Source organism: Protopterus annectens, chromosome 7.part1 (assembly GCF_019279795.1).
Source record: "Protopterus annectens isolate FY-2018-M chromosome 7.part1, PAN1.0, whole genome shotgun sequence".
Classification (NCBI taxonomy): domain Eukaryota; kingdom Metazoa; phylum Chordata; order Ceratodontiformes; family Protopteridae; genus Protopterus; species Protopterus annectens.
The window spans coordinates 152263177-152290720 of NC_056740.1; the positions used below are offsets into that span (position 1 = coordinate 152263177).

At 37.9% G+C, this 27544-nt stretch overlaps 1 protein-coding gene across 4 annotated transcripts in view; it reads right to left on the bottom strand.

Moving 5' to 3' along the window:
* Positions 1-27544, bottom strand: part of GRIP2 (glutamate receptor interacting protein 2) — a 2580489-nt gene that overhangs the window by 619605 nt on the left and 1933340 nt on the right. For all 4 annotated transcript variants that reach the window (XM_044078606.1, XM_044078609.1, XM_044078607.1 and 1 more), the window contains one exon: positions 10633-10713. In XM_044078606.1, the coding sequence (XP_043934541.1) occupies positions 10633-10713 (81 nt within the window). The remainder of the gene's footprint in view (positions 1-10632; positions 10714-27544) is intronic.

Genomic DNA, 27544 nt, shown 5'->3' on the forward strand with positions numbered 1-27544 from the left:
AGTACAGGAACCAAGACAAAGCCCAGGGATCAGCAAAATCTGATCACTGGAACAAACTAGCCAGGAAAGTTAGGAGAACAAGAATATTTTTTTGTTTTTTTCAAATTTTTTTTCACAGACAGAATACATATGGATTGGCATTTAACATTTAATTTTAAATCATTAACATACACGGACGGTGTTAAATGTCTTAATGTCTAAGTAAGCAGCATGCATTGCCAGTATATCACGGACTATTTCTCTTACTTCAACAAATGCCACAAGAAACAAAAGGCAAAAGTATACCTTCACAGACTCGTATTGTTTCATACCTAACAGAAGTTCCCTGCGTCATGTTGGACAAGCTTAAACTTTTATGGTGGTCTTTATGATTAAAAAAAAATAATGGCTATAAAATTGTGTGTGTCCCATGTAAACCGCCACTTTATGGATCAGTATCACTCACTATACCATAGTCAAGGACAGATCCATATGTCAGCATGATTGATGGGGGGTTGTCAGATTTTCCTTGACTCTTGGAGGAAACCACAAGGTATGCTGTCTGGTTGCATAGAAACTGTGCTTTTGATTTTACCTGTGTCAGTCTACCTGCATTTATGTAAGGTATATTTTCCCTTGTTTTATAGTACTCGCATAACGCCTTTGCTCATTGTGAAGTCTGCATAATGCATCAGTTTGGGGGATTGCTGAAGGCACCACTTTACCTAGTTTTTTGCCCAGCCAGTTTGATCCAGTTTGCAGTGTAGCTGAGAATTTCTCTCAATCCTTCAACCATGATCAATAGGTTGCTTCAAATTGGGTAGGTACTGGAACAATCTCTTGGGCACAGGGAAATGAGTCGAGCTTTGTCACACAGTCTGAGTAAAAGGCAGCAAAAAGAAAAAAAAATTGTGGACATTTTCTGTTTATTTTCAGTGTTAGTATCATTGAAGCAACTAGAATATAAGGCTGGAGGATGTCTGTGAAATTGCTGCATTTTCAAAGGCTCTAACTCAAGAGACACACACAACCAAAAGCAATACATGTTATTTGGAACTGCAGTTGTGTTAACCTTGTTCAACTAGTCTATGATAATAAAAACATCTGTAAATATTAGAATACAAAGATGGTGCCTTTTTCAGATTCATTAATTTATAACAAAATACTGTAGCTTGGTCATTTTCTGTTTTGGTCAGTTTAAGTCTATCCAGAAATATAGTTTGTTGGTTTAACCAGAACTTACCCAAGAAAATCAGTAATTTATGCATGCAATTGTTAAATTTCTTTATTCACAAGTATAACAAACATCAATATTGAGGCATTCATTTTGCACTGCTTATTAATTATTTACCTTACTTTTGTAAGTTTGCTAATAGTTTGCATACTAGTGATTTAGTTTTAAATTCTATCAACTGTTGTATTAATAGCTTATTAAATGGATTTTAATTATTCAATAAAAGTTAACTGTTAGATAAATGCATTTCTATGAGTGTGATGGCTGCAAGTTTCTTATCTGAATTGTCAAAACAATTGATGTTAATGATTTTGAATGCTTATGTATTGTGTTCATTTATAAGTTAACTTTTCAAAACATGTGTTCTAGTTAAAGCTAACACGATAAATTATATTATACAGAATGGCAAATTTTATGAATGTAGGAGTTGAAGACATGGCATATTGTTCTGTGCTTGTTTTGATTGAAAACTAATTTACTTAGATTATTTAACACATAATTAATAAATGTTTTAAGTAGTAAAATTTAAAAATATTATTATGTTGCCAAGGATAAAATTTAGAATTTTCCATTTCTAAATTATATACTAGACATAATGTGGCTAATTTCCCTTTTAAGCAGCATAACATTTTACCTCCACCGGTTCCTTATTTTTTTCCCTAGCTTAATGCATTAACTACTAAAAGTCAGATTTATGAACTGAGAACATCAGCATTATGGAAAAAATAGCATCCATCTGAACAGTCTTGGGGCAGGCTTGGTGGAGGAAGGTATCTGCTTCTCACAGTGCAGTACTGTTACTAAAACCCATTCTTCTGTGACATGTTTATTAGACATGTGGGAGCTGTAGTACTATGTATTAAAGGGCACATGTGAGTGTCGAGATACAGCTGTAATGGGGGAAAAAGTATGCTCTAATGAAAATGGGAGACTGCTAAATGTCCTTCTAAATCAAGGACAAATATACATTTGGGGCAATCATCTGTCTGTTTTTGTTTTATTGCTTCATTGTGTACTAGTGGCGGCACAGAGAACCGTAGCATTGGGATGGGGTGTGGCTTAGGCAACAATATGTAAGAGGTGGGTGGAGAGCAGCATCATAGTGGGGGTGTGGTTTGGAGGGGATATGGTTTGGTGGGGACAGCAGTTCAGGAGCTGTGAGTACAAATTTAAAAATCCAAGCTACACCCGCTTTAGGAGTACTGCACTTATTATCAGTCTGGTGCTGGAGACATGCATGCTACTTCTGGAAAGGTAGGTTATCACTAACCTATATTCTGGTCAGCTAGCATTTCCTAAGTATAATTTCTTGCAATAATTCTTTAATTCTCCTATCATGTACCACATGTCCTTTTAACATTTCATAAGGGCAATAGTCTGTTATGGCAAAATCTTGGTTGTGTTGGTCAGTGTGTCTGGACAACACTAATACTGATATGCAGAGCTGGACTTTTTCTCTCAAAACCTTAAGGGGTTGACTTGAAGGTACTGAAGTCAAATATACATTTGTTGGATATACCTGGGATGATCTTTCCACTGTCCCATACAGTAACATGTTGTGTTTAAGTCTTTATATTTGGGGGGGGGTTGTACACCCCTGAACCTTGTAATACTCTCTGATATGAACATTATTCTTCCACACTACGATCTGTAAACATGCTATCCTCTGAGGTAACAACACCTCAGGGAAAAAATGAATAAATGCATTTACTGTTCCTCAGAGTTGGTGACACCTTGAAGGCAATATACACAGACAGTGGGGTTGTGGGGGCATTGCCTCCACATTGAACAGATTGTTTGAAAGTAGATTTTTACTGATTTTTTTACTGTGAATGTCAAATGAGACAGTGGGATAGTATGGCTATTAGCTTAGATGTCAGTACATTTCGCACAGGTGCTGTAAAGCAGACCCAACTGTAAGTTGTCCCTCAGTTTTGTTTTGCAAAACAAAGAATAAAAGCACAATGTGATGGGTGGCAAACACAAAAATAACAGAGTCTATATTATAACAGTGAATGCTTAAAATAATGAACACTGTTTAATCGACCTAAAAAAACGAAAACACAAAATTCCGAACAAATGGAACAGCGATTTTTGTTTTCTCAGGGAAAAAAACAAAACACACACAAAAGGTGGGGGGGCTTTGCCCTGTACACCCATCCTACTTAAATATACCAACTCAGAGATCGCACCACAGTGGAGGAAACAACAAAGTCCCAAAAATGGCTCAGTGATTTTTTTCCCCTGGGAAAAAAAAAAAAAAAAATCGCTGTTCCGTGTCTTCGGGAATTTGCCTTTTCGACATTTAGCTGTCGATTAAACAGCGTTTGTTATATTAAGCGTTCGCTTACTTAATAGGGAACCAAAATAACAGACTTGTGTTTTTTTCTAAAAAAAAAACCCCAAAACACCGTATTAAATATTTACTTGCTTTAATAATTCTATTTTAGTAATTATTAAATAGTATATTAAATATGCACAAATTAAAATTTATTTATTGACTGACATTTGGTGACCGGGAAAGTCTGACTGCATCATAGGTTTTATAGGTTCATAGTTAGGTACTAGGCTATCTGCCCAAAGGCATTTATAAGCCTAGCCGGAATGGGTTGGCTTTCGCCACCCCCTTAGATTAGTTCCCTGTGCCTCTGTCCAGCAGAGCCATTGAAGTGATCCCTGGGGTAAACTTTCTGTTTCCCATCCACTCGTCACATCCTATTTACTGTTGTGGTGAGGTTTAGATCCCTGGAGCATGTGGCTCAAGGGGATATGGTTTTCTTTAGGTGGGGCATGTCCATCAATTCTAGGTTGGACATGGCCTTGTATGTCAGGCAGAGGATCACCTCTGAATAGGCGGTATGCAACCGATTACAGCTGGAGTTTCTTCAGTCAAGCTGCATAGGGCATCTGCTTGAGGCCAGTGATCCTGTTGGTGAGGTACTTCTGTTGTCTTTCCAGTTGTTGCAGGTGTCTTGTACGGTACATCCCAAATGGGGCATTGTACTCTATGATGGGGCTGATGAGTGATGCATAGAGGGGCCCAATGACCTCTTTTGATCTGGATGCAAACCCTTTTGTGATTAGGTGAGCCACATAGAAGGATTTTCTAACCACTATGGCAATGTGATTATCAAAGGAGAGGTTACTATGTACTTGGGTCCCCAGATCCCTTATTACATCTTCCATATTTAGGGGGCTACCACCTATGTGGTAGTTTGTGGGTACTTTGTTTTTTCCAAACGGGATGACTATGCACTTTTTGGCATTTAGCTTGAGGCCATGGATTTGACACCAGGTATCTGTCTAAGTTATACCCTTTTGGAGGATGTTTGTGTCAGCCGGAGAGTCAATTATAGCCCCTAGTTTGCAGTCATCTGCGAATTTGGTAAGCCATAGTCCTCCTGTGCTTGCCTGTACCTCTGAGAAGTATATACCGGAACAGGGGGGGTCCTAGGACTGAGCCCTGGGGAATGCCACTTGTACATAGCTCCTGCAACTCTTACCATGTAGGTTCTGTCTGTGAGCCAGTTGGCAACCCATCTCGTGACGTAGGGGTTTATGTTCAGGCTGGTGAACTTGTCTATAATACCTGAGTGGGGAATGGGTTTGCGAGGTCTAGGTAAGCTGTGTGGACCACCTTTCCCTCATCTATAGCCTTGGTAACTGTCTCAAAGAAGTCCACCAGGTTTAGGAGGCATGATCTGCCCTTAAAGCCGAACTGAGTAGGGTCCAGTGTTTGGAGGTTTCCAATGTCTCTGTTAATGAGATCCATGATGATGCACTCCATAGCTTTGCAGACCAAGCTAGTCAGGCTTACAGGGCGATAGTTCCCGGGGTCTGTTGTGGCTCCACCTTTGTGAAGTGGAATAACCGTTGCTGTGCACCACTCTATGGGCATGTAGCCTGTGGAGAGGCCGAGTTTAAACAGTGTGTTTAGGTGAGGGGTTAGTTCATCTTTGAGCCCGTGTAGGATGCAGCTTGGGACACCGTCCAATCCCATTGATGCTGTGTTTTTGGCTTTGGAGATGGCTGTTTTAACCTGAGTGTCTGTGATTTCAGGGGCACTACATTCTTCTGGAATAGTTATGGGCTTTTTTGGGGGTGAGAAGGGGGGTGAAGTTTGCACTGAACCTGTCTGCCAGGATGTTGGCTATATCGGTCTGTTAAGTGCATTTTGTGCCATTCTGCACTAACTCTGAGCAGATCTGAGAATTGCCACTTAGATTCTTGACATAGCTAAAGGATGCCTTATGGTTATCTTTGGAGTCCATGGCAATTTTTCTTTCGAAGCTAGCCTTGGATGATTTTATGAGGGAACGTAGTTTCTTGCTGATACTGATCAGGGATGTCTTCCTTCTTGGGATTTTACTCTTTTCTGTACTAGTTTCCTCCTTCTATTGTATACCTTGTTTATGGCAAGGGTCCACCAGACTGGTTTCCTTTTCTTGAAGAAGTGAGTCTTGGTTTTGTTTGGGATAGCACGATCCATGCATTCTTGTAGGTGCCCATAGAGTGCATTAGTAAAAGATTTTGCAGCTTGGACAGCGTTATCTTTTAGCATGGGAGCTTTGAAACTTCCCACCTCAGTCTTAAGTAACGTGAAGTTTGCTTTTGAAAAGTTTTTCACGGTGGTTTCTTTGACTGGGGGTGGTGGCGGAATGTGGATATCCAGAGTGATTAGTTTATGGTCAGATCTAACCAGCAAGGGGTTGACCTCCAGTGTGGAACACCGGTCGCCCATGTTGGTGATGACCAGGTCCAATATGTTGTCACCTCTGGTGGGGGTGTTTGACCACTTGATCCAGGGCGTTTGAGTTTATAAATTCTAGGAAATGTTGGGCAAGGGAGTTTGTACTCGAGTAGTTCTCCCAGTTAATGTTTGCGTAATTGAAATCACCCAATATCAGGGTGTTTGGTAGGACCTTTATGTTTCCAGTGTTTCCAGGAATGCGGAGTGGAGGTCCTGGGACATGGTGGGTGACCTGTAGCAAGCTATAATTTGAATAGCAGTTTTGCCCATTGTTAGTTGCACGTGGATGACCTCTGAAGCATCATGCTGTGCCAACTAACCTGGAAGTGTGGGTATCCTTGATGAATATGGATACTCCCCCACCATTTGTATTTCGGTCCAGGTTTTGTCGCCGAAATATATGGTATGAGTTGTAGCCTGGTAGTGCTGGGGTGGTCTCTGGAGCCGTAAACCAGGTTTCTGTTACTGCACATATATCTATTTTCTCCATACTGAGAAGTGCATCGAGTGCGGGCATTTTGAGGTTTAAACTTCTGTCATTGAGTAACACTACCCTCAGTTTTTTGTTACTTGTGCTATTTACGGCGGTGGGTTTGTCTTTTGAACTTTGCCTAAAAAAGGCACTATGGGGGTGGCAAGAGCCTTGGCCAGTATTCGAAAGCCTAAGTGTGACAGGTGCAAGCCATCTCTAGCGAAGCAGTGTGGCTTGTTGAGCATGTCATCCCAGGCTGACAGACTCTGGATCCCCTTTGAATGACACCAGAAGCTTAGCCAACTGTTGAAATTGATAATTTTTTTCTCTATACCATGGTATCATTCTTGGTGAGGGCAGGACGCTACTCAGGGTCAGGGTCATACCGGCCTGGGCTACGTGATTAGAGAGCTCCTCCATGTCTCGTTTCATGTAGTCCAGGGAGGTACGGCTCAGGTCATTCACACCAAAAATGGACAATGACAGAGTCATAATTGTACTTGTTCTGGAGTGACCTGAGTGCTTGTGTTATGTGGCTGATCCTGGCACCCAACAGGCAGCTAACAGTAACCTTCTCCTTGTTCAGCCTAGTGAGTGGGATGTCAGTGTGCCTGACTATAGAGTCAGCTATTACTAGTGTGTTGGGTATGTTATTTTGCCTTAAGGGCTGTGATTATGTGGCACACTGGTTTTGTGAAGTATGTGTTTCACGGTTTGTGTTGTGGGGGAGGAGGTTGCTTGGATATCTGCTTTGGAGGTCTCTGTTGCTTTTGCAGAGTTTTATTTAGAGCCTCTGAGTATGTTTTCATGTATTTGGGTGTGTTTTTTGCCGGTGCTGGTTTCATAGGTCTATGTGAGACTGGTGGTGTGATGCAAGTAATTCCCTTCTCCTCCTGACTGCCTGGTCCAGTCTTGGGTTGAGAGAGCTTAGCCTCCAGTTTGGCTGTATAATTGCATCTCTCGCATGTATTAATGTTTGGTGGAAGGAGGAGAGGGTTGTCTGTGTACATGAAGCAATTGTAACATTGCCTCAAAATGCCCAGATTCACCAGCTGGACCAGACAGTACACATGAAACTGCCCTTTGGACATGCCTGGATAGGTACAGTGAACTGTTTTACTGATTGGCTGGTAAGGTCAAATAGAGACCCTTGTCCTTCTCTATAGTATGGGGGGGGGTCTAGTGCTATGGTTTACTAGTGCTTGCTATGAGTTTTGAGCAAGTGCCGGTATGAGAAGTGAATGGTTTGAGTGCTTAAGTTGAAAGTTTGTCTAGTTCCAAGGGAAAAATTGAAGAGTAGACATTGTGGAGCCAGGAATACTTGTACCCTAGCTAAGCAGTGCAGCCCGGCACGGAAATGCGGGTTTTATAGCAGGGAAATGAAAGAGAGAAATTAGCCCAAAATGGCCAATAAACTACTAATTTCTGGGCTGAAACCACTCCTCCAGGGGCAGATAGGCTGCTCAAAGCTCCCTCTCTCACAGTGAACAGAGAAACTTCCTTCTATCCAAGTAAGGTATGGGCGAACACAGAAACTTGTAACACAGCCCTGAATTCAGCACTAACCTGAAAACTGGACTATACTAGCTTAGACAGGCAGGGAAAACAAGTATTTTGTTTTGTTTTTTTTTCAGAAAATAAAGCAGATACAATAAAAAAAACTCTTTAAATGCACAGAAATGGCTATCACACGAGTGTATATCCTACAACAGTTAAACAGGTAATTTAAACAAAAAAATGACTTTGTTAAAGTGCAGGCAGTAAAATAAGTACAATATGTAGCTAAAACAAGCTTTTTAAAATCACAGAAACTCTAGAAAATCGGCATCAGAAACCCATTTTCAGTGGAGGCCCAGGGAGAAAAGCTCCAGTAATGTTTAATAACATTTAACATAGCAAAAATATTATGTGTGTGTATATATATATATATATATATATATATATATATATATATATATATATATATATAAAGGAAAAACAAACAGAATTGCCAAACTGTTACAATATGTACATGAGTTACAATGGAGATGCTGAAATAGCACTTACAGTAAGAGTTGTGAACTGTTTAACAAATATAAATGAAAAACATATGTAAAAATACATTCGCTGGTAGATTATAAGCATATTCAAAAATAAGTAATAAACGTTCAATAGTAATTGGAGAAGGTGAAGATGGTTTATATTGAAGGACATTAGTAGTGGTAATGTGGTAGGGGGATTAGAGGAGAAAGCAAGGATAAGATGTTGGCTGTTTGAGAGAGTTAAGGAATAAGTCAGTAGGAAAGCAGGAGAAATGGGGGCAGGAGGGAGTTTTAAGTTAAGAGGTAGTGGAGGATAAGTATGTAGGAGGTAGATGGAGGTGAGTGAGTAGAACTACAAGAAAAGGGGCATAGGTGGATGATGGAATAAATGTTTGGGAGAAAGATGACTACGAATGGTTAAGACAGAGAGGTGTGGGTTATATGTTTGTTTTCGAGGATAGGCAGGTGTGTGAGTTAAGGTGTTTTTTTAGTGCAATCTTGAATTTCTTGGTATTATCAATACTATTAATTTGTTCTGGTAAAGCGTTCCATAGTTTAGCTGTAGCACAGGAATAAAGACACTGGCTGGCTCTTTTATTAGGTTTATGTACACTTATTAGTTGTTTGTCTAATGAACGGTGAGTTCTGATAGGATTGTAGCTGTACAGAATAGATTTTAGGGTGGGACAGAAATCTGATTTATATATTTTATGTGCGATAGGCAGTTACAGACAGTCAATATGGTGTGGGAATTCAAGCCAGTTTAGCTATGTAAGAGCTTTGCAGTGGTGAGTCATATGATAAGCCTGTGGCAAATTTGCTGCTCTTTAGCAGCAGGAATTAAGTTTATGTTTTTTAGAGACAAGTACAGGTTGGTGAAAATAGGAGCTCCGTATAGTAGAGAGGGGGGTGAAGTAGGTATTGGCTAGCATTCTTTTGCTATAAGGATCCATGAAGTTTTTGTATCTGTAGACTGTCCTAAATTTGAAGTGGGTTTTTAATAGTGTTGTTCGAATGTGAGTTTATTGTCTATGGTGACATCCAGTAGATTAGTGTATGTTACAACTTCAGTCTCTGTTCTGTTAGTAAATTTTAAATTCAGATGAGAATGTTTTGGGAGTAAAAAGTAGGAGTTTTGTTTTGTGGGGGTTAAGGAGTAATTGCACTTCATTTAACCAAGATTCTATTGAGGTAAAAGCATTTTGTGTTAATTGCAGAAGATCTGGTATGTTATTAGATGAGGAGATGATGGTGGAATCGTCGGCGTACTGGATTAATGTGCTACACAAGGAGGCAGTGTGTAGGTTATTAATGAAGATATTGAACAGGAGGGGGTCCAAGTATGGATCCTTGTGGGACACCTGTTTTGTTAGTCTGGTATTGTGATAGGTAACCTTGCCATTTAACACATTGTTGTTTATTGGTTAGACAGCTGTTAAACCATTATTGGGAGGGGTGCGAATATCCTAGTGAAGAGAGCTGCTGTTGAAGTTTGTCATGGGATACTGTGTCAAAGGCCTTTGACAGATCTAGCAGTATTACAGAGGTTAACTCTCTCGAAATGATGATGATAATGACAATAATAATGTACAAGTGCCTTCTACTCATGCTGTAAAATGGAACATTTCTCCCCAGGTCTCTGCTGAAGATGGGACTTGTGCCTAGTTGGACTTTCGTAGTAAACAAAAACAGATTTTTAAATAAATAAATTGATTGTACCCAATTTGAGACTTTTTCCTACATTTTTAGAAGCTTAGCTTTGTTAATGACCCCAAAGGGGGGAAAAAAAAAAGAGAAGGATATTAACCAAATATTTTGGTCCCATAAGTAATCTTCATGATTGTGTGCATGTGCATGTGTGTATACGTACATACATTAGACAAGTATGCTCCAGATGATTTTGTCCATACACTATTCTGTTTTCCTAGTCTAAGTTTCATAAAGGTCTTAATCAGATGCAGACTAATGAGAGATTTTATTTTGTCAGTTCTAATGATATTCATCGCAGTACAAGTACACAGTCCTACAAGTGCATGAAACAGATCAGAACATACTGTATTAATCCAAGGAATGATTAATTAATATAATAGCATATGGATCAGTGAAAATGATCAAAGGAAAAAAACGACACATTCCAAGGAAAGGTGAAGCTAAAGGAGTAATTAGCAATACTTACAACTTATTGTGATACCGAGCTCAACGCTTCTCTTCTTGGGTAATTTTACATGGAAAGTCCCACTGCTCGGTACTACAGATTCTGGAAAAGAAGAGACAGGGAGGATAATTAAAACAGAAAAATCTGAAACGCATTGCTAAATGACAAGCTTTAGCCACAAATTCTATATTTTAATTTGTAAAACAAAACTTACTTCATGAAAACTTCCGTAGTATTAATTATTTCAGGCATAAAATCAAAAAAATCACTGCATCATACTTAAATGTCCCTGTGAACACACATTACATACTAGTTAAAACAAAAGAAAAAAAATTCAGAAACAGCTAAAAATTGCCAGTTGAGAATACTGATCCAAACTTCCTTGTCTAGGCATGTTAATGCTCCTGTTGGCTCTTACCTGTGTGGACTCTTGAATCTCCCTTTAAAATTTTCATTTCAAATCTAGTTAGTTTGGTTCAGAAAGTTGCTGTCAGCAACAGATGGTACAGTAGCATTAATTGATTTTTTTTTGGTTTAATTATTTAACACTTGTTAACTGGGAAAGTCTGACTTACAAGAAGCCAATTTTTAGCGGAGGCCTGGGGAGAAATGCTCCAGACGCATGTCTTTGTAATGTGAGAGGAAACTGGAGCACCTGGAGGAAACCCACACGAATGCAGGGAGGACATGCAGACTCTGCACAGAAGGATCTCCAGCAGAGTAGAACCTCTTGCTGTGAGGCGGCAACACTACCACTGTGCCATTCAAAGGTGAGGGATTGCCAAAAAAAATCTCTGGCCGTTACCACCAGTATGTTGCATCAACAAATGGGATTCATTAGATGTTTTATTAACCATATTTCCATACTTAAGAGGCTGTTCCATGCAACTCAGTACCTCGCAGAATAACCAGAAAATTATCTATGATTTACTTATAAGTGCATCTTAATGACAGTGTGACAATTTGTGCATTCTGTGGACTTGTATTTAATTCCCATGGACTCCATACTAATAATAGTTGAACAACTTCCTTTTTCATAAAGCTTCTGGGACAAAGACTTTTTTTATATGAGAGTGTGGGTATAATTCCACTGGGTTTACTACATTATATTACTAATACATACGGCCAATGGGGAGCTGTCTTATTCCCGTCACCAGCAGTTGTACTAGGAGGAGTCTAGATCACTAGTCTTAAGGAAAGGCTGATAATTAACTTCTTAGTGTGAGTTGTCGGTGTTCTCATTTGGCAAAAATGGCATCATGCAAGCAGATTTTGCAATAGAAATTAGCCTGAAAGTACAGAACAGTAATGCTATGAGCTGACGGCAAGCTTTATTCTGCTTTATCTTATATTCCTGCTTTGTGGTTGTTGAACTGAGATCAACTTCTGAGCAGCCTATTGCTAAGAGGAGTGGTTTCCAGCTCAAGAACCATTTTTTATTGGCTGTTTTGGGCTGCTTCTATCCCTTTCAACTTTCTGACTTAAAAAAACAGTGTTTGCGCAGGTTTTGGCTCGGTTACATCAGCGGATCCAGTTTGGGCGTCCTGCAAGAGTACTACAGCAGCAGAAAGAAGAGAGAGAGACTTTCCCTGATTGCAAGTACCTGTTTTTTGCTTTCTGAGCATGATTTTGCTTTGGCTCACTTCTTTACTGACGTTTTACAAGCTTTATTATTTAATTTAACTGTTCTCTACTTATTGTGTGTACTGCACTTTTAAAATCATTGTTTTCAACTGCACTTACTGATGCAGGCTTCACACTCAAGTGAGCTAGCCTTGTAGAGTCTTATAAGTGTATTTTTATACTGCATTTCTGTTTTTGAAACAAAAAAAAAAAACAAAAAAAAAAATCCTATCTACTTGCTTGTTTCCCACCTTTTCTCAAACTAGAGTAGTCCGGATCTCAGATTTCTAGATTTCAGGACATTATTTGGTGTTCTGAGTTGTCCAGACTTTGCAGAGATAGAAGGAAGTCTTTCTGCTTATCAGTGGGAGTGGTAAGCTCTGAGCAGCCTATCACTAAGAGGAGTGGTTTCCAGCTCAAGAATGTTTTTTTATTGGCCGTTTTGGGCTGCTTCTATCCCTTTCAACTTTCTGACTTAAAAACCTGTGTTTGCGTGTCACTCAGCGCTGCTAAACTAGAGTAAACTATTACCAGAAAGTCTGTTCTTCAAATTTTCCCTTAGATCTTGTTAGCTTTCATCTCTGAGCACTCAAATCAGACCTCTAAACCCAGCACTTGCTCAGAACCTCTTGCAGCTGTCGTTGTAGTCGCACAAACTGCTAATAGCACTAACAAAAAAGCTACAGTACTTATAAAAAGAACTACAGTACTTGCATAACAGCTACAGTACTTGTAAAACAACAACTATTGACTCAGGAAACTACCACCCCATCAGCCTGGTCATGGAGTACATCATTATGGACCTCATAAATAAGGCTATAGGAAACCTTCAAACCCTGGATCCCTCACAGTTTGGGTTTGTGAAGGGCAGATCTTGTCTACTCAACCTGATAGACTTCTTCAAATCTGTCACCAGAGCAGTCAATGAAGGCAAGGCAGTCCATACAGGCTACCTCAATCTGGCCAAGGCGTTCGACACTATCCCCCACTCAGGGATCATTGACAGACTAACCAACCTAAGCATCAACCCCTACAGCATAAGATGGTTAGCCAACTGGCTCACAGACAGAACCCACACAGTGGAAGTGGCGGACTCCAAATTCGACTACCGGGTAGTCACAAGTGGTGTCCCACAAGGATCGGTCCTGGGTCCTCTCCTGTTTGGTATATACTTCTCTGAAGTTCTGGCCAAAGCCAAAGGACTCTTGTTGATCAAGTTTGCAGATGACTGCAAACTAGGAGCCATTATTGACTCTCAAGCTGAAGTAGACATCCTACAAAAAGGCCTCACTGACACAGACGACTGGTGCTGGAACCATGGTCTTAAGCTCAATGCCAAAAAGTGCATCATCATCCCCTTTGGGAAAAACATGATACCTATGAACTACCACATTGACAGTAGCCCTCTCAACTCCCAAGGTGTGATAAGAGATCTAGGGACACAAGTGGATAGCAACCTCTCCGACAACCATGTGGCCACTGTAGTTAGAAAGTCCTTCTATGTGGCACACCTCATTACAAAGGGTTTCTCATCCAGGAAGGAGAAGGTCATAATCCCTTTCTACTCATCCCTCATTAGACCCATTATAGAGTACAATGCCCCATTTGGCATGTACCTCACTAGACACCTGCAACAATTGGAGGCACCACAGAAATTCCTCACAAAGAGGATCCTAGGACTCTGCAACAATTGGAGAGGCCATAGAAATATCTCACAAAGAGGATCCTAGGACTCAAACACTTGCCCTTCACAGACAGACTCAAAAACTATAGCTATACTCCTTCTCATATCACCTACTTAGAGGCGATCTCTGCTTGGCATACAAAGCCATGTCAGACCCAGTGTTACTAGACAAGCTTCATCTGAAAAAGACTCAATCCCTCTGCACTACATGGCCCAAGGACCTCAACCTCATCACCACAATAAACAGAACCTGCTGGGGGGACACGCTCCTAACCCAGAGACTATCTAAACTCTGGAATAAACTCCCCATTCATGTCAAGCAGAGCACCTCATTGGCCCTCTTCAAGAAAAATCTTGATGAAGGGATGGGTAACAGGAAATTCACCCTGGGTATCATTTCAACAGCCTTGCCCAATAGGGGTACAGGGGAACTAATGTCCGGCAACAGGACATCTGGGTATGTTCTTGGGCTAGGCTTGAATAGGCTCCAGGGCCTTTAGCCTACTACTCGCCTATGAACTTTCATATGCAAGTTTAATGCTGAAGTTCAAGGAAGATATGCAGAGGTTGGAAAGTAATTTTGTTAAATTACAAACAGATTTTACAACTGAGGAGAAAACAGAAATACACCAAATCCAAGATTCACGATACCAAATATCAGAAAAAACACCAAATCCAGTAAGAAGGAAATCAGACACTAGGATGAATATATTTCCTGTAGCCTCCCATACATAATGGTAATACTGGTGGATTTATCTTCAGTGTTCTAGCTAGACCTCATTTTCAAGTAGGAAACTTTAAAAACTGAATTAAGTAGGCTGGAATGCAGAATGATTTTTAACTATCACACTTTACACCCTAGGGGGATGAATTTGGATGGTGGCATTATAAATTGAATGTTTGTTTGTATTTAATGTATTTAAATACTGATATGTATTAATTTCCAGTTATGTTGTTGTTTGTAGTCATTTATTTATTTAGTTCAGCATACAATAATCAATATTTAACATTTAATATTTAGTAATTAGTTTAGTAGTATGAATCAAAAATGTTTGGATACATTAGTACTGTTTCAAGAAAATATTTATGCATTTGCACTTTAACTGTTTGAAATTACAACCAATTTATGGCTAATGAGTTAATTGATGTGACTATACATACAGGATTTTTATGCATGATAAACTGTTCCACTGAAGGCAAATTGCTGAGGTACCAGAACGTGATATTAAATGGAAATATATTCATCCTAGTGTCCGATTTCCTTCTTACCGGATTTGGTGTTTTTTCTGAGAAAACAAAAATGGCAGACCAGAAAAGAATAATAAGTACAGCATATAAGGCAATATTAGATTTGAGAAGACAATACAGTACAAAGATTAAAATACTAGGAAGTGAACGGAAATATTTCTTAATCCTAGATACACAATTAAATCAAGATCTATAGGAGACTTAAAAACGTTCCCACACATAAGAAGTATATGTTGGGGAAGTGATGGTTCAGAAAGTTTTTCTTTGGTGCATAACATTCTAAGAATGTAAAGACCTGCTTCAGTACAAAAATGACATGAATAATACAGAGGGCGGGCTATGACTGGGTCTCTGATTGTAATCATATTACTGTGTTTGAGACATGAATGCCACAAAATTCACCTCAGGAGTGAAGCTTGAGAGGTGAATCTTGGCATCCATACTGAGAACACAACTGGTGAGAATCAGTGAGACCCAATCATAACTCTTTGCAGTGTATGGAGTTTATCATCTCTGTCTACCACCAGTCACAAAATAAAAGTGTAAAGTGTTTTACTGTCTTATAAAGCTAGTAAAGCATTTAGCGAGTGCTATCTCATAGACAGTAAGTAAACATTATTAGAGAAAAAAAGATAAGGACAGTTTTTGAATTCTGTCCTTGGTTAACTAAATTACTTACAGACTGACATCTGTAAACTTCTATGGAGAGAACGACAATATGAACCAAGTACTTCAGGGACAGTTAAGAATAAAGTAACAACCCTTGTGTGAGACTGGAAGGTAACAGCACTTACTGCATGTGTAACAATTGTTACATACCTCTGAAAGTGCTGTTACAGTTGGGTCTCTCACTACAGAAGTACATAAACAGGTTCAACTTTTTTCCAACTTTGGAGAGTAAACATGGTGCTCTATGTACCATTTGCTGTTTTGTACTTGGAAGAAAATTTAACTTCAGTACAGAGATGTTTTTGATGAGCTGGTGTAAAATAAGTGAAAGTGTTGTTATCTTCAGTATTGATAGTGGGTAAGAAAGCCATAACTAGAAAATAGAAAACCAAAAACAACTCAACTGGAGGAGAAAAAATTATTACAGAAAATAAAATATGGAACTGAGGACTATAAAAGATTTGGATTTCAGCAGGAAGATCATCTTGGCATGGAACAAAGTACCAAACATGTACATCTATTTAACAGAGTATACTCCAGAACAATATGAGAAGCCTCTGGTCCAGGTTAAGACTTGTAGTAGAGCATAAATAAAACACTATGGTCACCAATTAATTCCTAATTTAAAATTAGGCTGTAAATAGTTTAATTTGTGTGTAACTTTTTTTAATGAGCAATGTTTAATCAGAGATGGGATTAAGAATGAACAGAGTAGCTGACTGTGCCACTTGGATTTGCATGCTTAATAATGGCAAGGTAATTGATAATCATCTGCAAGCACAGATTGCTTGAAATGAGACTGATTTATTAGTACTGTAAAAATATATAATTATAAAATGGCTGCATCAACAATCTGTGTCAAATAAGTGTACCAAGCATGGGGATTGCACATTAAGTTCCACATAAGAATGTTACTAATGAAGTATTTACATTGCTCTAAAAAGCAAAAATGATCGTGTGCACGTGTGCTCACGGAGGGGGTTGTTGTGTGTCTTCATAATTTCTGACGCCTCTAGAGTGGGAGTTTCTGTCACTATTGGACCTATGGATGTGTAGATCTGAAAGGATGGTGTTGGCAGAGGCTCTGTATGCGACCAAAAACCTTATCTTAGCATGGGGATTTTTATAGTTTTATATTTTGATTTTGTTTGGATTGTGATAAGCACTTTAACAAATTCATATTAAAGATTAATGTACTGCCATCTGTGGGGCATCTGTATATCCCAAGCTGGAATCAGGATGACTGGTAGATCTTCTAAAGGTCAATGAATTACTAGCTCCTCTAACATCCACTGGTGGAGATGTAGCCTGGATGTCAGCTTCAAAGCCCAGAGTATCTGGGGACATTAAACCCTCAAGTGACCAAAAACCTGATATGTAAGGATGCCCACTTTCCTTCTGTCCCCTACTGTTATATTGTGTGGCCCATGTCATAATATAGGTCTTACATGTATCCCTTTTCTGACAGTTGTAATACTTTGCTCTGCATTCCCAGCATACATCCTGCACTGCTTGCTTCACAATGGTGTGTACTTTTAGTCTTCTCCCATCTATTACTACCCTATAAAACGTAACATGGTACTGTTCCAACAAATATGTGCTGCACAAGTGCACACTGCCAAGCATGACTGCACCACCCGTTTGTTTTACATTGTCTCCCTCTCAGCCACTACTATCTTCTCCTCTATTATATATAGTCTTTTGTGTGTGTGTGTGTGTGTGTGTGTGTGTGTGTGTGTGTGTGTGTGTGTGTGTGAGCTCCATCTTTCCAGTGTCCCATCGTGCTGTTACATCTCCTGCATGTGGCTTCCATCCTGCACATTATTGAAGTTTGAATCTCTTGGCTTGTGGATATACAAAACTCATCATACACCTACTGAACCTCCACTTATGCACATATACAAGCTTTACTTCTACATACAGATTCTTATCAATTACATACATATACAAGCACTTTACTTACATACTGACTCATCACTTATGCACTCATAAAAGCTCTTTATGTTTACTGGCACTCATCACTAATGGAGATATACAAGCACTTTATGTAATGACTCATTTATGCATAGATATAAGCTGTTTATATATTGACAATTAGCTGACTGGCAGCACACATCTATCTAAATGATGTTTTATATAGGAAAAACCTTACTTTACATTAGGTATGTAGGTACATCATGCTATAACTTTCAAAATGTAGAGAAGTAAGCTATCGTAGGCAATGTAAGAACTGCCACACACTCCATTTTGACATGACTTTAAATATCTGTAAGAGATGTAACTACATAGAGAATACTTAGTCAAAATTCAGCAGCTCCACCCTGTCAGCATACACACAAACCCACAACTACAAAAAATAGAGGTTCTACAGACAACCACAAAAACCTCAGCTGTATTTCAAGAATCCATAAGATTAATAAAACCAAATCCATCATTGTGTTCCCTTGCAGAACATGAACTGGATAGAGTTACCATGCCCACAAACTATAAAAAATTAATAGCACATAAATTACTACACCATCCCTCAACACCCCCCCCCCCACCCAGCCATCAGCAATACAGTAAAATTTTACAAACCCAAAAGGAACCTTTCAAAGGACCAAAGGTTAATAGAATCCCAAAAATCCAGCAACTCGGTAAGCATAGCTAAACTGCGGAATGCCATTCCCTTCACCATCAAACACTCGTTTTTAAGATCAACCTTAAACTACATCTAAATCATACTACAATTTATAAATATCCTTCATATTCATGTTAAAAATACCCCAATACTTATGATTTCCTCCCAACTGGCTCTATCTGACTGAAATGAGTTTATTACACTCTTCCATTGAGAAACATAGGCATTTATGTTCTTTTATTAGCTTACAAATAAGCATGATTACAGATGCATATATTACTTTATCTACCAAATTTTGATACTGTATGTGGCTTATCAAAATAACAAGGGGACCTCCTTGTGATAGATATGGAGCAGTACTGTGTTTATTGAGCAGATTTTGCCTTCTGAATCTTGTGGCATTGTATGAATAGATAGCAGAATTTAATTACTGTTTGACAGCTAATACTGCTTTGTCTTGATCTTTCCTTGCTAAACCATTTGCCATTAAATCCATACAAGGGAATAACAAATGATTAACAACATTACATGTCAATTCATAAGATATTGAATGAGTAAACAATAGTTAGGTGAAGGAAGAGTTTACTTTTGTATCCCAAAGGTTATTAAAGGGCTCTACACTAGGGTCACTTCTTTTTGGACTATTCCATACTTGCAAGGATGTTGCTGTGTCAGTGGCACAACAGTTAGCAGACTTGCCTTTAGTGCAGAAGGCTGTAGATTCTATTCCCACAACAGGTAGATTAATTGCCGACACTGCCTTCCTTAGGATAAAACATTAAACTGATACCCCATCTGCTTGAATTAGTGGTAGCATAGGTGAATGTAAAAGATCTAACAGCACTTATCAAAAAGAAATTGGGTCTTTTATTTATATACAAAAGAACTTTTATTTACAAAATATTTACATATTTAGAAGTGCACTAAGATATATAAACAAATCAGTTTACATAATCATACTAAATTTTCAGCCCTTTGACCCTCACTTCTTCCATAACCATCTTTTGACATTACTTAATATTGCTGCTAATATCCATTTATCATTAAACAATTTTATTTATTCTTTCATTCCATAAAACCCATACAACAAAGTAACTTTTTAGGTCTTCTTTTAACATATTTAACTTTACTCTTATGCTATCCATATTTAATCATATCCATGTTTCTTTTATCCACTTATTTTATATTCAAACAAGTCTTTACATAGTTTTCCACAACTTTTTTTACAACTATAAATTTCAAAAACACATGTTCCATAGTTTATTCTTCTTGACAATGTAAATATATTCTATCACTTTTATTCTTATATGGCATATTTAATTTTACTGGCAGTATATCTATTACCAATCTTAACAAAAAAAATTCTACCTTCTGATTACACCATTTGCTTCTTATTTTTATAGCTTTAATTTTTTCATCTGTTAGATTTTCCCATTGTTTTAAATAGTAATGTTTTATCATCACATTATGCCATACTTTCCTATCTTTTTCTACATCATTGATTTTTATTTTCCACAAAAATATTTTTTCTTGGTAATATTTTATTTCCTCATTTATGCACTCTCTTATTCTTTTTTACCATACCCAAAATGTATCATCTTTCATGGATCCTGGATTCACTCCCATGCATTTAGCACATATGGCAATGAGCGCCCTCCAGCACTCGTTTCCATAGCAGGTATGGGTTTTACTGTGTCGGGTTGCTAGCCTGATGTCCAACACTTCTCAGGGGTGCACCACACACACGCAGGCACACATTCACGCCTAGGGCAAATTTAGTGTGTCCAGTCCACCTACTGCAGGTCTTTCGAATGTGGGAGGAAACCACAGCACCCAGAGGAAACCCACACGAATGCAGGGAGGACATGCAGATGCCACACACAAGGCACCCCAGCCAAGAATTGAACCAGAGAACCTCTTGCTGTGAGGAAACAGTGCTAACCGCTACACCACTGTGCTGTCCAAAATTTATCATACTTATATTTATACAATTTTATTACTAATCTGTCTCATCTTTTTCATTTATCCAGTTTAACACTTTTTACAAATTTACTGAAGCAGAGTATACCACTGGGTTAATTAACCCTAAACCACCTCCTCTTTTACTTGCATATAAAACCTCTCTTTTTACGGGGCTTAATCTAGAACCCCTTTTAAAGCAAAACAATTATCTACAATAATTCATTTTCAAATACTGTTGGCAATGTAAAGACACTTGCTAAGTATGCAATTTTTCACATCAATACAGAATTTATAAAATAAGCATTTGACAGAAAATTTATGTTCTCCAGAAAAAAAACAGGCATGTTTTATTTCTTCTATAGTTTTTCCCATTGAATTCTACTTGCATCTTTACTCCCAAATTTTATACCTAAAACAGAAATTTCATTCACTGTAAAATATATATCCCAAATCGTTAATACATCATCTCAACCTTTACTTCTCTTTATTTAAAGCCATCCCTATCATCTCTAGACATACATTTATGAAAATTACTTTTATCCAAATTTTTTTTTGCAATTATGTCATCTACATATGTTAAAAGAACTGGAATTTTAAACCCTTCAGGTGTTATAATACCCTGCCTCCAATTTGTAATTTCACATGCTCTCACATTCATAATTAATGCAAAGAGTACACAATTCATTGGACATCCCTGTCTTACACTACTTTTCATATGTACCTCTTGGCTGAACCAGCAGTTTACAACTATTTTTACTTCATTACTATACTCTGACACACAATTTCCTAACATTCTCACTTATATTTGCATTATTACACATAAGATTTCATGTCCATCTGTGTCAAATGCCTTATTAAGGTCTATCATGAATTTTACTTCTTTTCTGCTCATAATATCCATTTCTTGATCAATAATTCTTGACAATCCTCCCCCTTTATACTATACATACCATCTTCCACATATCATTAAATAGTATTGGCCCCCAGTTTTTTACTTGTCTTTTATCTTCCTTCTTCCATATTAATTTCAATATTTCACTACATAATTATTTGTACATAAAACCTTCACTTAAGCATTCATTCAAAATATTTTTGGCAACCCCTGAAATTGTTATACATTTCATATCTTATTTCCCTCTGGGCCTACAGCCAAATTTATATTTACTTGTCCTAATACTTTATCTAGCTCATTTAAAGAAATCTCTTTTTTTTCTGTTAACTTTACTTTTCATGTTTTTTTCACTTTTTTCTTTAAACATTTCTTGTACATATTTACTACGCAACTCTTTTTTTACATATTTATTTCTATTTCACCATTTAGAAATAAATATGTAAAAAAAAAGAGTTGCATAGTAAATATGTACAAGAAATGTTTAAAGAAAAAAGTGAAAAAAAAAAACATGAAAAGTAAAGTTAACAGTACCTTCGTTGAAGGTTGTGTGTCAGGGCTGGTAACTCAGCATGTAAAAATCAACTACCAATCATTAAGTGGACCGGAGTTCCGCTGTGGCGACCCCTAACCGGGAAAAGCCGAAAGACACAAACAAACATTTCTATTTCTCCATTTACAATTTGTGTTCCTCTCATTACACTACCATCTTCCTTTACTAATCTGCTCTAGTAACTTGATACTATTTTTCCTTGTAAAAAATATATTTGCTTATATAACAATTTTTGTATTTTATTTCTTTCTTATGATTTTTTGTCAAAGTATTTTCTACCAATATGTTCTAAATCTCCCAGTGCATAATTCTGTTTTTATATTTCTTTCTGCACTTTTCTCGTATCATGTTGCCACTGCAAAAAATTATATTTTTCCTTAAATAGCATCCACCATTAAGAACAGTTTTTATAAATGTACTCAAAGTAATATGATCTTTCCATAACTGCATTAATAACCTCTTTCCTTTTTTATTCCATGCTTTCTCATTTATCCTTTTTATTCCTTTGCCTTCCTTGTTTTCCTTTATCTCTAGCCATATTGCAAGATGATCAGAAAATCCTGTTTCAACTACCTCTCCTTCTCCTATAACAAAGCCTTCTGATACCATAAAATAAAATGTGAGTTCTGTACATAATCCTTTTGTAAGTCCATGAATTTATGTCCCCAAGTTTTAATTTACCACATCTTACAACTGCTAATTTTTTTCTTACATCTCCTTTTTTATGCTTGCCTCTTAAAATCAATTAACATATCCTATTATAATATTCATGCTTATCGCTACATAGTTTAAAATCTGATGAAATAAGCTTTTCCCTTCTTTACAATTAATATAAGCAAACATTGTTATGATACTATATACTTGCTCTTTCAATTTTAAATCTGCAATGATTAATATTCTCATTTTTACTAAAGTTACATCTAATATCTTTATTGTATTTCTACAGAATATGGTTATTTTTGGACATTTATCATATCCCAAATTCCAGATTATCTTTCTCCCCATAATTCTCTGTTTGCAGTCTTGCATTTGTAAAAATTGAGTCTCTTTTAATATAATTGCATCTAGGTTCATAGGTATGTACTAGGCTATTGGCCCTGGGGCCTATACAAGCCTAGCCAAAAAGGTACCCTGCCTTTTGCCACCCAAGAAAATTATTTTCCTGTGCCACTTTCGAGCAGAGCCACATAGGTGATCCCTGGGGTGAATTTCCTATTTCCCATCCAATCAAGATTTTTCTTGAAGAGTGCTAATGAGGAGCTTTGTTTGACATAGCTAGGTAGTTTATTCCAGAGTATGGGAAGTCTCTGGGACAGGAATCTATCCCTCCGGCATGTTCTGTGTATTGTGGTGACAAGGTTTAGGTCCCTAGAGCATGTAGCTTGGAGGGATTGGGATTTCTTTAAGTGGAGCATGTCCAACAGCTCTGGGTTTGACATAGCTTTGTATGGCGAGGCAGAGATCACCCCTGAGTAGGGAATATGTGACGGAGTAAAGATGGAGTTTTTTTGAGACAGTCTGCATAGGGCATCTGTTTGAGGCCAGTAATCCTCTTTGTGAGATATTTCTGCGGCCTTTCCAGTTGCTGTAGATGTCTTGTGAGGTACATACCAAAAGGGGCTTTGTACTCTATATAATGGGTCTAATGAGTGATGGGTAGAGGGAACAATGACCTCTTTTTCAGGATAAGAAACCTTTTGTGATGGTGTGCCATGTACAAGGAATTCCCGACTACTGTGGAGATGTGATTATCAAAGGAGAGACTACTGTCCACCTGTGTACCAATGTCTCATCACACTTTCAAATGTATTACACCACTCCAAAATTCATGTTTTTTTCTTACTATATTCTAAATACTACTCACATTTGTAGAAAGCACTTTATTTTTTATTGTCCCTTTTCCTTAGATTCATAGTTTCATAAGTTCACAGCTAGTTACTGGGCTAGCTTTCTTAATAGGCCATTCTAAGCCTAACCAATTTCTTTCCCAAAGGTGAGTATCAAATACTGTACCTTGAGTCTGTGAGAAACACCTTAACCATTATACCAAGCCCCAATCTTCAGCTACATATATTCTTTTTCATCCATTTCCTTTCTTTTTTCCTTTTGTACTTTCCCTTTAAATTTTATTTTTCTGTCTTTTACCATTTTACCAATAGAACTATTCCCCCCCTTTTTACTACCTCCCAGTTTAGATCTATCTTCATCACTTATTTCAGAACATTCTTCTACGTCCTCTATTTTTTTTCTCATCTGATTTTTCTTCTATTTCTACTTCTAAAATTTCTTCTCTTTTTCCTTACTCTTATTTTTGCAATCCATCCATAAATGTCCAGTTTTGTTACATTTATAACATTTCAATCACAGATATATTTTCTTTTGTCACAGCTACTTATCAAATGTCCTTTTCCACAAAAAAAATGTTTTGGGTCATTCTCATTATTTTACAACACCCCTATTCCCCTCCATATTTATCACACGTTTGGTATACGTATACCAAACTCTCTTCAAATATGCCACTTAAACATAAGAAGTATAAATAATAAGATACATAACTTGCATGCCCTAATAGCAATGTACCACCCAGATATAATGTGTCTAACTGAAACCTGGCTAAAACAAGGGACCAAAGACAATGAGATAATGCCACCAAGCTATAATATATATAGAGCAGATCGTACTACAAAAAAAGGAGGCGGCATTGCGGTGCTCTATAAGAGCACACTGGATGTCACCATTAACTCTCCTCAATCACCCCAGATCTCGAATGCTGAAATACTTGCACTAAAACTACAAATTAACAAAGACAAAAGTATTAATCTAATTGTGATCTATATTCCCCGGGAATAACTCTGACACCCTAGAACATATCCTCAGCTGGATATCAATTAACTATCCTCAAGAAACCATTATTCTAGGAGATGTCAATATAGACTGGAAGCAATGCTCCTCAGAAGTCAACCCTACCCACATCAACTTACAGGGATTCAGTCAGTTAGTATCTTCCCCCACCAGAGTAGGTAATAATAATCAAAAAGAGAGCATCCTAGACTGGATACTCATCAACAGTCATCCCCAAACATATATGGCCGGGACCCTTCCAAACGATCTTAGCGACCACCTCAATACCTATATTATGAAAAAGAAGATAATAAACTCCACCCTGCCTATGTATAGGCCAGTCAGAAATAAGAGGCACTTTGACCACATTAAATTCCTGTTGGAACTTAAATCCTTTAACTGGGCACCCCTTAAGCATCTCCCCCTAGAGGAGGCTGTACATCTTTTTAATAGGACATTCCTAGCTATACTTGAGGCTCATGCCCCAATAAGATCAATTAGAATAAAAACAAATGTTGCACCCTGGTTAACAAAAAATACTATAGCACTAATAAAAAGTAGAAACAAAACATGGAACACCTGGCGTGCAACAAAATCAACCCCAGACCGCATAAAATTTCAACAACTTAGAAACGAGACCAAAAAAGCAACTCTATCTGATAAAAAAAACTACTATTGCCAACTCCAAAATAAACACCAAAACAACCCTCAAAAATTCTGGACAGGATTAAATAATCTACTCCACCCAGGTAAATCCTCTACCCCTACCCCAAAAACACTAAGTGACAAAACACCTGAAGGCGTAGCAAATTCCTTTAACAATTTCTTTACTGATACTATATAATCCTTAGCTAACCAACTACCATCCACCAACTCCAGTAAAGCGGAAAACTTACAAAAGTCACAATCGACCTTCAAATTCCAACCTGTCCCTACTGCAAATATATGTTCCTTACTGAAGAAACTTAAGCCAACCACTCTCTCTGCAGACCTTCTCCCTGCTGAATACTTGCAAATAGCAGCAGATGTCATAGCATATCCTATCTCAATACTAATCAATAGAACCATAGCAGAATCCACTATCCCATCTATATGGAAAGTATCCCATGTCATTCCCTCCATAAAGGAGGCCTATCAACTGAACTATCAAATTATAGGCCCATAGCTATACTGTCACCATTGGCCAAAATCATGGAGAAATGTATACATAAACAACTCCTTCACTACCTTACCATGAACAAATTACTAACGGATACACAACACGGTTTTAGACCCCACCATAGTACAACCACTGCACTTCTTTCTTTCACCGATACTATCAATCACTATCGAAATGACAAAAAAATATCTTCAGCACTATTTCTTGACCTATCGAAGGCCTTGATATGGTGAACCACCAGCTACTACATCAAACATTAGAAAATCTCAACCTAGACAAATTAGCTCTAGATTGGTTTCATGGTTATCTCTCTGATAGGAAACAAGCCGTACTTTGGCATTCTAAACTTTCCAACCTCCTACCTAATCCCATAGGAGTACCCCAAGGATCCATATTGGGGCCTCTTCTGTTTACTATCTTCATAAATGACCTGTATAAAGCCATCCCTGAAGCAACCTGCATTCAATATGCAGATGACTCGACATTAGTCTGTGCTGATACTAATCCTGACAACCTATTATCCAAAACCCAAGCATGTTTTAGGACAGTAGAAAACTGGCTATTAGGACGTAAACTGATCCTTAATCCAAACAAAACCAAATTACTACTCTTTCAACCCAATCAAAAGTCCACACCTATATCATTTTCTATCCAATCCAAAAATGGGACTGTCATCTCTCCAGACTCCTATACCAAACTATTAGGAGTTTGCATAGATAACAGACTTAGATTTGATATCCATATTAATCAGACCATCAAAACCGTTAACAAAAAACTTGGGTCTTTATACCGGATCAAATCTTTTCTAACTCCAACAGCGAAAGTAACTATGGCCCGCTCACATCTCCTCTCTTCCCTCCTATATGCCTCCCCTATACTCACTAATCTCAAAACAACGGAACTAAACAAACTAACACGCTGCTATAATCAAATTGCCAGATTTGCAACGGAAATGCCCTATAGAATACACCATTGTGTCAACCTAAGAAAATTAGGCTGGTTAGAATTCACCAACCTCCTACAGCAGACCCAACTTATGGAAGCATTTAAAATCCTGAACCAACCGGACAAAACTCCAGCCCTGAATAACTTAATAAGACCCTATAACAATCTCAGTAGTTTGCGTTCCTCTAACAAGCTTCTAGTTAAAACAGTCAAAGCAAACAATGTAGGTGGGGATTCACTTTTTAGCAATGCCATTGGCAAAATATGGAACTCTCTCCCTACTAGCCTTTCTTTCACTTCCTCCCTATCTGTTTTCAAAAAAAGGTTAAATCAACATCTAAAGTTAAATTGGCTCTGCCAGTGCTCAAGTCCTGACTAATCCTCTCTCATACAAGTATAGAAACTTCCCTAGTTTCATCCCCTCGCTCTCACTTCTTTCTCTCTCCTCTTAACTGAAATGGATAGTCTGGATGGAGTATCAGTATACCAGAAGCAGTATTAATAGTTATGTATCCTATATAATGTTTAAGATCAATGTACTTTACTGTACTAAATCTCCTCTATAGCATTATTCTAGTATAGGAAACGTATTTGTTTTGTTTTGTTTTGTACCATAGTTCTATGCATTGTCTATTTTTTACCTCGATCTACTATATCTATGCATTATATTATTGTCACTGTGGAGCTTTTCTCCCCGGGCCTCCGCTGAAAATGGACATGTATCCAGTCGGACTTTCCCG